The sequence below is a fragment of the Oncorhynchus mykiss genome, chromosome 10, assembly GCF_057628025.1.
Source record: "Oncorhynchus mykiss isolate SJ-2025 chromosome 10, ASM5762802v1, whole genome shotgun sequence".
In the NCBI taxonomy this organism is placed as follows: domain Eukaryota; kingdom Metazoa; phylum Chordata; class Actinopteri; order Salmoniformes; family Salmonidae; genus Oncorhynchus; species Oncorhynchus mykiss.
This window is the reverse complement of record NC_143031.1, coordinates 64,610,280-64,624,580: the sequence shown is the minus strand read 5'-3', so window position 1 is coordinate 64,624,580 and position 14,301 is coordinate 64,610,280. Positions and strand designations below refer to the sequence as shown.

Below are 14,301 nucleotides of genomic sequence, written 5' to 3'. Positions count from 1 at the left end.
TCTGTTAATATTATATACAGCATTGAGCATTTCACACATGATCTAGATACTTACTGTTAGCACTCGGTGGTCTACAGCAACATCTCTTTGTGTCTCTGTAGCTTTCTCCCTCATGATATTCCACAATTCATTCATAATTATCCATAATCATGGAAGCATTTGAAGTCCAAAAGCAATGGGACTCCCTAAATCTTTCTCAGATTATTGCCAATCCCACAAGGAATGACTCCAAACACCCAGAAAAGGCTACTCTCCTTGATGTTATCCTCACAAATAATCCTTATAGGTATCAGTCTGGTGTTTTCTGTAATGACCTTAGTGATCACTGTTTTACAGCCTGTGTTTGTAATGGCTGCTCAGTGAAATGACCTGTCCTGATTTCTCATAGACGCTTGCTAAAAAACTTTCATGAGCAAGCCTTCCTTCATGACCTGGCCTCTGTAAATTGGTTTAGAATCAGCTTGATCCCTTCTGTCGAAGACAATTGGACATTCTTTTTTTATATTTTTAGTGGTATTGATAACAAACACGCCCCCATAAAAAAAGATAATTAAAAACAGGCTCAGCCCCTGGTTTGACCGTTATCTGGCAGAGTTACTCCACCTCAAGAATTCCATTTGGCGAAAGGCTCGGCACACGCATACTCAGGCTGACTGGCTCCCAATCAGGCAAATGAGAAATAAGTGCACCCAGGCTATCCGGAAGGCCAAAGTAAGTTACTTTAAGGAGCAGTTCTCTTTCTGTGGGTCTAACCCCAAGAAGTTTTGGAAAACGATTAATGACCTGGAGAAGAAACTCTCCTCCTCACAGCTGCCCATGTCCCTTGAGGTTGATGATGTGTTTGTTACTGCCAATGAGCGCATGGCTGAGCTCTTTAATCACCACTTCATTACATCAGGATTCCTATTTGACTCAGCCATGCCTCCTTGCCCATCCAACATTTCCTCATCTCCCACCCCTTCTAATGCGACTAGCCTTGATGCTCCTCCCTCTTTATCCCCTGTCTCGCTACAAAGTTTCTCCCTGCAGGCGGTCACTGAGTCTGAGGTGCTAAAGGACCTCCTTAAACTTGACCCACAAAAAACATCTGGGTCAGATGGTTTAGACCCTTTCTTTTTTAATGTTGCAGCCCCTATCATCGCCAAGCCTGTCTCTGACCTTTTTAACCTGTCTGTCCTCTCTGGGGAGGTTCCCATTGCTTGGAAGGCAGCCACTGTGCGTCCTTTATTTAAAGGGGGAGATCAAGCTGATCTTAACTGTTATAGGCCAATTTCTATTTCGCCCTGTTTATCAAGTGTTCAACTATCAACTTGTCAATTATCAACTGACTGGATTTCTTGATGTCTATAGTATTCTCTCTGGTATGCAATCTGGTTTCCACTCGGGTTATGGATGTGTTACTGCAACCTTAAAGGTCCTCAATGATGTCACCATTGCCTTTGATTCTAAGCAATGTTGTGCTGCTAGTTTTATTGACTTGGCCAAAGCTTTTGATACGGTAGACCATTCCATTCTTGTGGGCCGGCTAAGGAGTGTTGGTGTCTCTGAGGGGGTCTTTTACCTGGTTTGCTAACAACCTCTCTCAAAGAGTGCAGTGTACAAAGTCAGAACATCTGCTGTCTCAGCCAACAAGCTTTCTCTGCACTTAACCTTGTTCTGAACACCTCCAAAACAAAGGTAATTTGGTTTGGTAAGAAGAATGCCCCTCTCCCCACAGGTGTGATTACTACCTCTGAGGGTTTAGAGCTTGAGGTAGTCACCTCAAACAAGTACTTGGGAGTATGGCTGGACGGTACACTGTCCTTCTCTCAGCACATATCAAAGCTGCAGGCTAAAATTAAATCTAGACTTGGTTTCCTATATCATAATCGCTTCTCTTTCACACCAGCTGACACACTAACCCTGATTGTCCCTTGTTATCTCTACCTTCTTGCCCTTTGTGTTGTTGTCTGTGCCCAATAATGTTTGTACCATGTTTTGTGCTGCTGCCATGTTTTTGCAAACATGTTGTTGTCATGTTGTGTTGCTACCATGCTGTGTTGTCATGTGTTGCTGCCTTGCTATGTTGTTGTCTTAGGTCTCTCTTTATGTAGTGTTGTGTCCTATATCTTTATGTTTAATCCCCGTCCCCGCAGGAGGCCTTTTGCCTTTTGGTAGGCCGTCATAGTAAATAAGAATTTGTTCTTAACTGACATGCCTAGTTAAATAAAGGTTAAATAAAAAAATAAAGCACCGTTGAATATTTACCTTAATGAGGTGCTGTAGATGGAATAAAATAATTATATTCCATTCTATTCTACTATGTTCTTGCTAACACACTGTTCTTTATAAACAAATATGCTCTGAGCTTGAAAGACACTTGAATTGGAGACTTGACGTGTAACGTAATAATCAGTACCGTATTTAAAAAAACAGAGCGAATACACTTTTCATTTAGCTACACCCTTTGAGCTATGACACCACCATTCATATCCTTTCTCTTCAGTGTAAACGGAAGTGTGCCATTCCATCAAGTGATCTTCCCCTGGTCGAGTATGCGATTGGCTGACGACATGCTGATGTTGGTTAGAGGTGGTGGAAAGGGAGTCCCTAGAGAAAGCAAGAACAAGATGGTTGTCAGGAGTAGTACCGTGTTATCATAAGGAGACGTATACTTGGAAAACGGACGAGGAATGGAGGGGAAAAAGAGAGGGAGAGGAGGTCTAAGAGAGAGAGCGAAGAGGAGGATGAGCTTGAGTCGAATAAAAATGGTGGAAAAAAGGGAGATGGTTTGTTAAAGAATGGTAGAAAGTGTAAGCAGAGTGAGCTGAAGACAGGAGGAGAAATGGAAGTGAATGAGGTCAAAGTATCAGAGGTGGTAGGTGTGAGGAAGTTATCGGAGACCGAGGTATGCACCGAGGGTCAGGAAAAAGATGAGTCTGTGACAGTAGGACTGAAGTTTAAGGAAAAAGTGGACTCTTGCCTTTTGGCTGATCCATTTGTGGTCTCACGGTGGGTGAAAAAAGAGTTGGGTAACATGGAATCGGTGAGGGTAACCAGAAGTGGTCTAGTGATAATTGTTTGTGTTTCTGTTGGTCAGAAGGAGAAGGCGCTCGGAGTAAAACAAATAGGGGAAGGAGAGTAAATTGTTTCGCTCTCAAGAAAAGGCAACCAATGAAATTAGTGATAACTGGGGTAGCAGTAAATATAAAAGTTGACCAGCTGAGGGGAAAGATTCCCCATGTTTGTGATGCTCGTCGTTTGATACGACGCAGGCAGGGTGGTGAGAGTGGGGAAACAGAAGAGTCATTGTCTGTTTTTTTTAGTTTTGAAGTTGAGTCTTTGCCCGACAAAGTGAAGTTTGGATATATAAGTTATCCTGTATGAGTGTATGAGCCGAATACATTACGATGCTACAGGTGCCAAGTTTATGGGCATGTGGCAGCAGTGTGTAGGAGGGAGGTTCCTAGGTGTGAGAAGTGTGCAGAAGGGCATGAGACAAAGGAATGTGTAGCATTGGGGAAAGTAATGGTATGTGTTAATTGTAGGGGTGCCCATGGGACTGGGGATCAGAAATGTCCTGTGTGAGACGCAGGTTAAGGTTTCCAGGGTTAGAGTAGTGCAGAAGTTGTCATATACTGAGGCAGTGAAGAAAGTAGAGGAACATGGGTCAAGGGGGAGGGATCCTGAGAGGAGTGGTGTGAGTAGTAGATCTGTACCAGGGAGGGATAGGCTAAAAAGTGATATAAGTTTCAGTAAGATTGGATTTTTAGCATTTATAGCAATGGTTATAAACTGTACTGCAGGGATGGAACGGAAGTTGCAGAAAATTGAGGTTGTGGTGGCAGCTGCAAAAAGGTATTTTGGTGTGCGAGACTTGACAGAAGAGTTACAGGGTGTGTTAAGTGGTGATGTCCTGCGCCTCCTGGGTGGCTGTACTGCAGCGCCAGCTGTGCCACCAGAAACTCTGGGTTCGCGCCCAGGCTCTGTCGTAACCGGCCGCGACCGGGAGGTCCGTGGGGCGACGCACAATTGGCCTAGCGTCGTCCGGGTTAGGGAGGGTTTGGCCGGTAGGGAAATCCTTGTTCCATCGCTCACCAGCGACTCCTGTGGTGGGCCGGGCGCAGTGCGCGCTAACCAAGGTTGCCAGGTGTACGGTGTTTCCTCTGACAGATTGGTGCGGCTGGCTTCCGGGTTGGATGGCGCTGTGTTAAGACGCAGTGCGGCTTGGTTGGGTTGTGTATCGAAGGACGCATGACTTTCAACCTTCGTCTCTCCCAAGCCCGTACGGGAGTTGTAGCGATGAGACAAGATAGTAGCTACTAAACAATTGGATACCACGAAATTGGGGAGAAAAAGGTGTACAATTCAAAAAAAAAGTGCTGATGTACCATCCTTTCAGGATGATGGCTTGAGGTAGGAATAAATAAGGTTAATTAGTGAAGTAGGGTGGTGCTAATTATATACAATTTTGAAATTATAAAGTTAGATGGTAGGGTATTTATTTCTTACATTTTTATTTTTCAAGCAAAGTAGAAGTACTGCAGTCTAGTAGGTGGCGGTAATGTAACAAATTGGATGTCAACCGCCGTTAAACTTCAGAGAAGAAGAAGTAAACGGAAGTGAACAGTGACCAGGAATAATTTCCACGTTAGCGTTTTTATTGTCGTTAATTATACGTTTATTAACACCATGGAACTCAAAATATGACTAATTGAACTTAACAGCATTACATACTCACCCCATGTAGTCTTTAATTCGCGTTGGAAAAGGGACTTGTTCGATATACGTTATTTGGTAACGCTAGCTGCTAACGTTAGCTAACAATGGCTAACTGTATGGTTTTTCACACTCAAATTGCCTCCATTATGGAGGTGCTAGCGAATGCAGCCGTGGCAGATATATGTAAACTCGTAGACGACGACTATGCAGTGTTTCGTTTGGAAATAACTCAAAGCCAGAAAGAAAACAGGGTATTGCGGAGGAAACTACAGCTACTGGAACTGAAGACGGCACGGGAGCGCGCCGAGAGGACAATGCGAGAGCGCGTCCTCGCCAGTCGTCCCAGTAGTGTCAAGATCCTCGACCGATACAGAGGAATCGCAAGAGGTAAATCAGGGGAGGATGGCTCATTATAATGTCTGGAACGGTGCAAATGAATGACATCAAACACATTGATACCGTTCTGCTAATTCTGCTCCAGCCATTACCACGAGCGCGTCCTCCCCAATTAAGCTGCAACCAACCTCCTGTGATGTTCATATATAGCTCAGTACAGTAGCCCCATTCCCCTCTGTACATGTGTTCAGATGTGTTACCCAGAATTTGGTCTTGGTCAGTTTCTGGACAGTATGCAATAATTCCCCTGATTACTTATCCATCATATTCTAACCAGATTCTTGATTTACTACATTTCCTATTATTTACTCAACAATGTGATACATGGAACATAATACTTACATCAATAAATAGTATATCAATAAGTTATGAGAAGTGTTACCTTACATCCTTGCCAATTCTAGATCTTGTTAAAACTGTCAATAGTCTACAACATAGAGGTAAGCATTGACAGTACCCAATTTAACCACCTCTTTTCCCCCAATCACTCTATCAGGTGAAGGAAATCTCACTGGAGGCCACAGGAGCTTTGTGAAGCCAGCAGGACACAATACATGGAGAGATGACCAACCAATCACTGTTGATGAGGGGAGTGGAACCTCAACCCAGCATGTTATCATGATAGAGGTTAGTGTAATAGTATTACATCAAAATTACAGTACATCAAATGTGGCCAGTTTATTTCAGCAAGGCTCCCCTCAGTTATTCACTTGCTCATATGTTCATCCTCATTTATATGCCATAGAGGAGCTTGTGAGACTTCCATATGACATTGTTATCCAATAGCCTCCTCTCTTCTTGTGTCAGTCTGCAGAGGCTGAAAGTCCTGGGGTCAAGCTGGATAGGTCTGAAGTAGAAGAAGACCCACGGCACAGCAGAGACATCAAGACTGGAGGGACTGGAGCGCTCCCTGTAGCCACGGAGGACCCCGCCCCAGCGCAGCCCAGGACCCGACACAGCATCACGGAGGTCAGTGGAACGCTGAACACCGTCCTCAAGTCAGAGACCAACACAGAGACTTTAACAGTAACACACACAGGATCTGACCACAGGTCAGACTCGGAGAGACTGGGGCTTGGGGGACTGGGGTGTCCTCCTGCTCCAAGCTCAGAATATTTACTTTACAGTAACCCGAGCCCGAGGACGGTTCATTCCAATCCAGATTCAGGTGATGTGTTAAATGCTGGCGATGATCCGTGTTGTTCTTACACTACAGAGATGGACCCTGGCAACATGCCCCTGGGTTTAGAGACACAGACTGATCTATCTAGAGGAGACTGGAATCGGTACAGTAGTAGTGTGTACTCTGAAGGATGCCTAGATAAGAAAAGGAAGGGTCTAGTTGTAGATGAAGTGACAGTGAAAGTGGAGGGCGACACTCCTCCCACATGGAATGCAGATAGTCACCTAGGCGATGGACACTCACAGGGCAGAGATTTCTTAGATTACAGGGAAAGCTTAGTGTCCACGTCGATGGGGCCTTCTGATTCACACGGGCGTATCCTTTTCGATCAGGTATTGAACTCAAACGACAGGACTGGAGCCCAGACTCAGGGAGGGGGAGCCACATCAGGCAATAGTAAAGAGAAACGGTTCCTCTGCATGTTCTGTAACAAAGGCTTCAGCTGCGCCCAGAAGGTGGAGATCCACCAGAGGGTCCACACAGGAGAGAAACCATACAGCTGCCCCCAGTGTCACATGCGCTTCGCCCAGTCTGGCAGCCTGAAGAGGCACCAGAAGGTCCACACAGGGGAGAAACCCTTCAGCTGCCCTCAGTGTGATAAGAGGTTCTCCCGTCAGCACCTGCTGAAGACGCACCTGAAGGTCCACACAGGAGAGAGGCCGTTCGCCTGTACACAATGTGGGAAGAGGTTCTCAGAGAGGAGCTACCTCAAGATACACCAGAAGAAAAACCATTCCACTCTATAGCTTCTGAAGTGTTGATCACCTCCTGCATTAAAAACGACCATTAATTGTCATTGTTGTCTGCAGAAAAGATCCACAGATGCATTTGGATTAACAAGAGTAACAGATTTCAGTGTTGAATATTCCTGGGTTGAATATTCAACACTACGTAAAGGTAGACTCAGCGAGATGATGTAGATCCGGGTTCACCAACTGGCGGCTCGCGCTTCAGTTATCTAAGCAATTTAAAACGAATACATTCGTATTTGTTTTTATTGTTGGAAATAAAACACCAGCAAATCAGTTCCAATTGATTTTAATTTTGGAAATCTGTTCCTGAGTTTTCCCATGTTTAATAGAAAGATATGTGATCGTATTCAAATTTAAGCAAGTTTTGAAATGATTATATTTTTGTCAAATATTATATCTGTTTGGGCTTCTTGCGGTCAATTTTCAGTCTACAAATTATAATTATGTTCCGGCCCCTTGACCATCTGCAAGAAAGATATCGGCCCACAGCTGAATCTAGTTGATGATCTCTGACTTCGATGCACAAAGTAAACAGCAGTAGTGGGTCAATTTCTGCAATAACTAAGTGTTGAAGCATGAGGCTGAACAAGGAATAATGAGAGTAACAGATTTCAGTGTTGAATATTCCTTGGTAGAATATAGTATCCAGACATTGTGTGATATATAAGGCATATATATATAAGCCTAATGAGTCAGTTTCATATTGTGTTTGTACTGTACATTTGATGTTAAATCATTACTTCCTTTCAACTACCCCAAAAATTCCCAAGACACTTTTAATGAGAAAAGAAATGCAGTTTATCGAGTAAATACAGATTTGTTACTGTGACATGTGTATGTGTGGTTTTCATATGGTGTATTTAGAACTCGTTTATGTTTAATAAACACAAAATGTGACTTTTCATTCCAAGACTGTCATTGAGACTCTTTAGTATACATCACTTCTGATCTCAACATATTCTGCATAAACATGACGTTTTACCCAATATACATTTTGCACTTACTAAATATACCTACACATACCTACCACAGCAGACTGCTGAGAGGAGAATGGCAAATGGAATGACGTCAAACACCTGGAAACCATGTGTTTGATGTATTTTATACCATTCCACCTATTCCGCTCCAGTCATTAACACAAGCCCGTTCTCCCCAATTAAGGTGCCACCAAACTTCTGTGATACCCACACACCAACAAACACCTACTGTACACATCAGAATAGTTTTGTCAGGTTTGTCTGATGACTTTTGACTTATCATAGCTGACTTATTTTTACCCACATCATATTTATGTCCACCATGATGGGTTTAAAAACAATGAAGTCATTCTGTAACTACAGTATAGGACTCAAACGTAGTGGGGATGGGTAAACACTCCATGTTGAAAGTGTGTTTATTATCTGTGTGTACATATCTGAGGGAGTGTATGTCTGTGTAATCTGTATCACCTCTCATCCAGGAGGAGGAGGGTCCAGAGGTGCTGCTGGTGAAGGAGGAGGGGTGGGAGGAGGGTCTGGGGAACCCTGAGGGGACCATGGTCGTGGAGGACAACCAGACTACACCTCCTGAACCCACAGAGGAACCAGCTGAGCAGCACAGGACCACACACAGTCTCACTGAGGTGAGCCCACTGAACTACTGTCTGAATGGTTTTAGGTCAGCGGCATAGCCACAAAGCCACTCAGAGTATGAGTGCTGATCTAGGATCAGTTTAGTATTTTAGAGCATAGTGAATAAGATTTATATGGAAGGATCCTAGATCAGCAATCCTACTCTGAGACTTTGTGGATACAGGCCCAGGTTTTAATAATTGTGTCTTACGTGTGGCACCATGCCTTTGAATTGTCAAACCATTAAAGTGTGTGTCATGGAAATTCTACACATGGGACACTCAAAGTCAATCTTAAATGAATCATTGTTTATTACCAGCATGCTGAGAGGTCAGTCAAACTTAGATGCATAAGGTATCAGTCTGAAGTGAGCTCTACCGGGGCAGTCCCGTTAGTTGTCTTAAATATTTACGCAGTCAAGTTATATTAGCATGATTTAGCTTATTCATCATTCATAATTAATTCCTCATTAACGTTTGGTTCATGCATGTGACAGACGAATACCTCACCAGGCTTCTTCTGTACAAGCTGAGACCTTGAAACTGAGATATCCTTTCGTTCTCAAAACAAAGTTCTGAGTGTACTGCCAAATTGCAGATACTGATATTGAGGATTTGTTCAGTCAGTCACTTGTATGAACACAGAAATTAGTTATTGGAAATGCACAAACATCTCTTCCGGGTTAGGGGAGGGTTTGGCCGACAGGGATGTCCTTGTCCTAGCGACTCCTGTGGCGGGCCAGGCAAAGTGCACGCTGACACGGTTGTCAGGTGCACAGTGTTTCCTCCGACACATTGGTGCGGCTGGCTTCCGGGTTAAGTGGGCATTGTGTCAAGAAGCAGTGCAGCTTGGTTGGGTTGTGTTTCGGAGGACACACGGCTCTCGACCTTCACCTCTCCCGTGTCCATAAGGGAGTTGCAGCAATGAGACAAGACTGTAACTACCAATTGGATACCACGAAATTTGGGTAAAAAAAATAAATCCATCACAACTGTCAAGTAATCAAATTAACTAATGAGGTCTTGGTGAATTTTGTCTTAAGTGTGGGACCATGCCTTTTAAATAATCAAACTGTTAAAGAGTGTCAAGTAATCAAATCAACTAACACGTTTGCATAGTATCAAATCAATTGACCTGTTTGCATAGTACTCACAGCAATCCCTAATTGCTCAATCAGAAAATGCTCCATAGCAGGGTGCTCATATCAGATTTCTTGATCCAACATCCTCTCACTCTGTATCTCTTACAGTCAGTAGACATGGATGATTGGAAGCCTGATCTGCTGCTGGTCAAAGAGGAGACAATAGAAGACGGACCAGATAGTATTGACCTGCCGAGTGGACTAAAGATGGGGGAGCAAGGTAAGGGAGAAATACATATAGCCTACATACAGTAATAGATCTACAATGGGAATAGTGATGCACCTGGCTATTCTATTTTTTCTTCATTCATAAATACAATTTATGTTTACATATAAAAACACACATTATAATGTATGATGTATATAATGTATAACCAGGTGATTGACCAGGTAAAAAAACAACATACGTAAAGTTTTCTATGCCATGTAAAGTCTATTTTGTTACCTCTTCCTGCAGGTGGTTGGCTGGAGGCTAACACAGGAGACTGGGCTCCCATCTTGGATTCCCAGACCCAGATCAGTGCAGTCAAGCGCCCAGGGAACAACATCACTGAGCAGGCCAGGACCAGAGGTGACATAGTGGAGGTCAGTGGATGGGACAGCGTCCTCAACTCTGGGCTGGGGAACAACACTGTTAACCAGAAACAGATAGTGGGACACAAAACAACAACCAATCTTAGTCTCCATGACAACAGACTGGCTGTGACCAGGGAGAGGCGTAGATTTGGTCTGCGGGGACGGGGAGGTGTCCATATGAGGCGGGAGAGAACAGACACAGACTCGGGTAGGGATGCTCCGTCCTGCTCCAATAGTTGTGATTCAGAGAGACTGATGCCTCAGGTTAACCCCCTAACAGGTGCTGCCTTCAGCCTGCCTTCTATAGGATCTATCAACTGGAACATGGACCCTGCGACAACACAGACACTCCCTGGCCTTCATCCTTCTCACACTTTCCTAATGTTAAACCAGACCTCAGACAATGCCAGTGACTCAAAACTAAATGGCAGCACCAGCCCATTGACAAATGACAGTAGTAGTGACGTTATCAGTAGATCCGGTGGCAAAGAGAAGCGCTTCCCGTGTTCATTCTGTGGGAAAGCCTTCAGTTTCCCCAAACAGGTGGAGATCCACCAGAGGATGCACACGGGGGAGAAACCATTCGGCTGCCAACTGTGTGAGAAGAGGTTCTCCCATCAGCACCACCTGAAGAGACACCAGAGGGTCCACACAGGGGAGAAACCTTTCAGCTGCCCCCAGTGTGAGAAGAGGTTCTCCCACCAGCACCAACTGAAGATGCACCTGAAGGTCCACACGGGAGAGAGGCCGTTTGCCTGTATGCACTGCGGGAAGAGGTTCTCCGAGAGGAGCTACCTTAGGATACATCAGCAGAAAATGCACATGGCCCATGTATAGAGTATAGTAAGTAACATGTTATGTAGTACTAGCTAGTATGTTTGTAGTTAATTCTGTTGGTTTTGGATGTAGGAGGGAACTGGATGAGGTGAACTGAAGAAAGAATGAGTATGATGAGGCAGAGTAGATGATATGGTGATGGTTGTTGTGATGGTGTCTGTACAAATACTTCACTGATGAAGAGTGACACATTTTCCCCCTTTAGGTTAATACTGGTGTTTTATAGTGAGATAATTATGGTGCCTTAATTAATGTTTACTTTATGTGAAGTTGTGTGTTATGTAATGTTGAGCCTTTTCCAATGTGGAAAAGGGGGTACCAGATTTACAGAAAAGGTCAAGTGTTACCATAGTGAAAAAGTTATTATATTTGTCACGTATCGTTTTGTGCAATAAAAGTACTATACTTCAAGTTGTCTTAGTGTATGATCATTTTGTGAAATTAAATACAAAATTTACTCTGTGCTGACTGACTTGGTTATTTTTGTATCATTGCAGGGACTGAGTTTCCCTTGTCTCAGTCTAACCAGAACATTATATTTCATTCTTGATTCAACACATATGGAATTGTTTTATAATAAACCCCAAAGGTTCCATATTGTTAGGTACTTCAATCACAGTGTTAGAGATGGGCTTGACTGTGGTTAACATTTTATAATATCATGTTTCTGTGTTGTACAGCAGAGTTTCTTATATAAACTTGTATGCTTTTCTGTACAATTTGTGTTTACAGTCTGCTGTCCATGAGGACCTGCTGATATCCGGTGTTGCTGGCTGGAGACACTGGGCCTCTGAGGCGGCTGGGCACACACCCTGGCCCCGGATCAGTACCCTGGATCAGGAGCCGTCGCTCTTCCTTCCCGAGTTGGAACCAAGACCCAACCATGAGGGACAGAAACTCTACCACCACACAGAGCACAACCAGTGGACAGGTGGATTGAATAACCTCAACCCTGGTGGTCATCAGAGAGACAGAGGCTCCAGTCAGGGATCCAGTCTGCAGCCCAGACCCTTCTCTTCACAGTCTCAGTGCAGGGATGAAGCAGGGCCTGGGGCTGATAGAGATAGACCTTCCTGTTCCTATGATACAAACACCACAGTGTCCATGATGAACAGAGAAGGTCACCCTGGGCTTCAGCCTTCACAAACAGTGGTGAGTGAACCCCTTGGGGGTAGTCTAACAGGAAGTCTGTCTTCTCCTTCAGGGTCTCATCTAATGCCTAATGACTGGGTTCATAGGAGGCCTGGGTCTAGCCTTCCTCAGTTACCTCATGGTTACCCCACCAATACAGACCGGGTCAGGATGGGTGTTCACCACAAGAGGTACCTAGCCTATAACACGGCACCCAATCTCAACAACACCCAAACAATGGCTAGAGGTCAAGGAGGGAGCTCAAAGACTAACGACCTGAGGGTGGTGGCTCCTGCTTCTACCTCATCTGGGTCACAACGTGGGAAGCAACGCATTAGGACGGACGCCGACAAACCGTATGCCTGCCCCACGTGTGGGAAGCGCTTCTCTGAGGCAAACTATGTGAAGCAACACCAGACCGTTCACACCAAGGAGAGGCCCTTCAAGTGTAAGCTGTGTTACAAGAGCTTCTCCTTCCTGAGTAACCTTATCAGGCATAGGGGTGTCCACAATGAGGAGGAACCCTTCAGCTGTACCCAGTGTCACATGCACTTTGCCCATGCTGGCAACCTGAAGAGGCACCAGAGAGTCCACACAAGGGAGAAATCCTCCAGCTGACCCCATTGTGAGAAGAGATTCTCCAGCCAGCACCAGCTGAAGATGCACCTCAAGGTCCACACGGGAGAGTGACTGTTCGCCTGTACACACTGTGGGAAGAGATTCTCAGAGAGGAGCTACCTCAGGACACACCAATAGAAAACCATTCCACTCTATAACATAGAAAGTAACCATACCACTCAAACCCTGAATTAAAGACAAACATGAATTGTCATTTTTGGAATAATGAGAGTAATAGTGTTGAATATTCCTGGGTAGAATATTGCATCCAGACATTTATAAGCCTAAAAAGTCTGTTACATATTGTGTTTGTACTGCGTACATATGATGTTCACAAATGCCATTCAACTACTTAATTTCTTTCCAAAGACACTTAATGAGAAAATAAATGTAGTTTATCATACAGATTTGTAGTTGAGACAGGTGTATGTTGGTGTATTTAACACTTGTTTATGTTTAATAAACACGAAATGGGACTTTTCATTCAAAGACTTTCATTGAGACTAGTATATATCACATCTGACCTCATCACACCAGTGGAGGTTCCTCAGAGGAGGAAGGGGAGGACTTGAATTTCTTTTTTTTAAAATAGTAAAACATTGAAAAAAGTTATCCTTTTTAGATAAGACTACTAATATAGTTACGCCATCAAATCATTGATTAAAACACACTGTTTTCTAATGGAATACAACTTGGCCGCTATTAAAGTGAACTGTGATTACTGGTGATACTTTCTGACCATTCTGTTGAAAAACGTTTCTTAACCGGAACGAAACGGGGATAAACATACCTGAATTTGTCCAATGGAAACTCTCGTTTGCAACTGTTGGACGAATGATTACACATTAGATCAGCTAGATGCAGGGAAGAGTGTGCAAGGCGGTATTGAATGTGTCATTCACTGTCTGTCCATGTGTAACTCTGTCACCTCAAATAATTCTGTCGACCTGTGTACACCTACTTTGTAAACTTTCATTCATAGGCTAGGTGGTAGCAACCTCATAATGGGTATAGGGAAAATTTGACTATCATGTAGTAGCCTAAACCTATCAATGTTACATTGAACTGGGTGAATGGAATATGAATGAAAGTCATCCAATATGCCGTAATAGAAATAAGGCCATGCTCATGAAGAAAAAAAAGACATTCTGAAGCCCACCCTAACCCTATAGTTCATATAGAAAATGCGCTATTGGCTACAGTCAAAGACTGCAGAACGATTTTTTTGACAAGGGGGTGCAGGGTTTTATTTTTTGTTGCCTGATATAGATATGTTTCAACTTATAACGTCCGACGTTTTGGTATGCTATTAATCAACTTGTTTATAACTAGATACACTGTAGCTTCTCTTTTGCC

At 43.8% G+C, this 14,301-nt stretch overlaps 1 protein-coding gene and 1 long non-coding RNA gene across 3 annotated transcripts; one reads left to right on the top strand and one right to left on the bottom strand.

The window, feature by feature from the left end:
• Positions 1-1,438: 1,438 nt before the first annotated feature.
• LOC149980159 (uncharacterized) lies at positions 1,439-5,051 on the bottom strand. The gene is made up of 2 exons (XR_016483884.1): positions 4,721-5,051; positions 1,439-2,589 (listed from the first exon to the last, which is right to left on the bottom strand). It is a non-coding gene; the product is annotated as an uncharacterized LOC149980159 (long non-coding RNA).
• LOC110534627 (uncharacterized) lies at positions 4,580-13,428 on the top strand. Of its 2 annotated transcripts, none has more exons than XM_090187423.1 (7): positions 4,580-5,088; positions 5,594-5,724; positions 5,905-6,066; positions 8,492-8,653; positions 9,892-10,003; positions 10,241-10,368; positions 11,929-13,428. In XM_090187423.1, exons 1-7 carry the CDS (start codon positions 4,806-4,808, stop codon positions 12,943-12,945), a joined length of 1,995 nt encoding a protein of 664 aa, XP_090043549.1. In that variant the 5' UTR covers positions 4,580-4,805; the 3' UTR covers positions 12,946-13,428. The 2 variants fall into 2 exon arrangements, with proteins under 2 accessions (XP_090043549.1, XP_090043550.1); XM_090187424.1 differs by having other exon boundaries at positions 10,241-11,202.
• The last annotated feature ends 873 nt before the right edge of the window (positions 13,429-14,301 follow it).

Bases quoted from the DNA above. Each gene is read 5' to 3' on its own strand.
- LOC110534627 (XM_090187423.1), top strand. From the start codon at position 4,806: ATGGCTAACTGTATGGTTTTTCACACTCAAATTGCCTCCATTATGGAG. The intron at 6,067-8,491 runs GTCAGTGGAACG...CCTCTCATCCAG, and splicing joins CCCGACACAGCATCACGGAG to GAGGAGGAGGGTCCAGAGGT. The intron at 8,654-9,891 runs GTGAGCCCACTG...TATCTCTTACAG, and splicing joins CCACACACAGTCTCACTGAG to TCAGTAGACATGGATGATTG.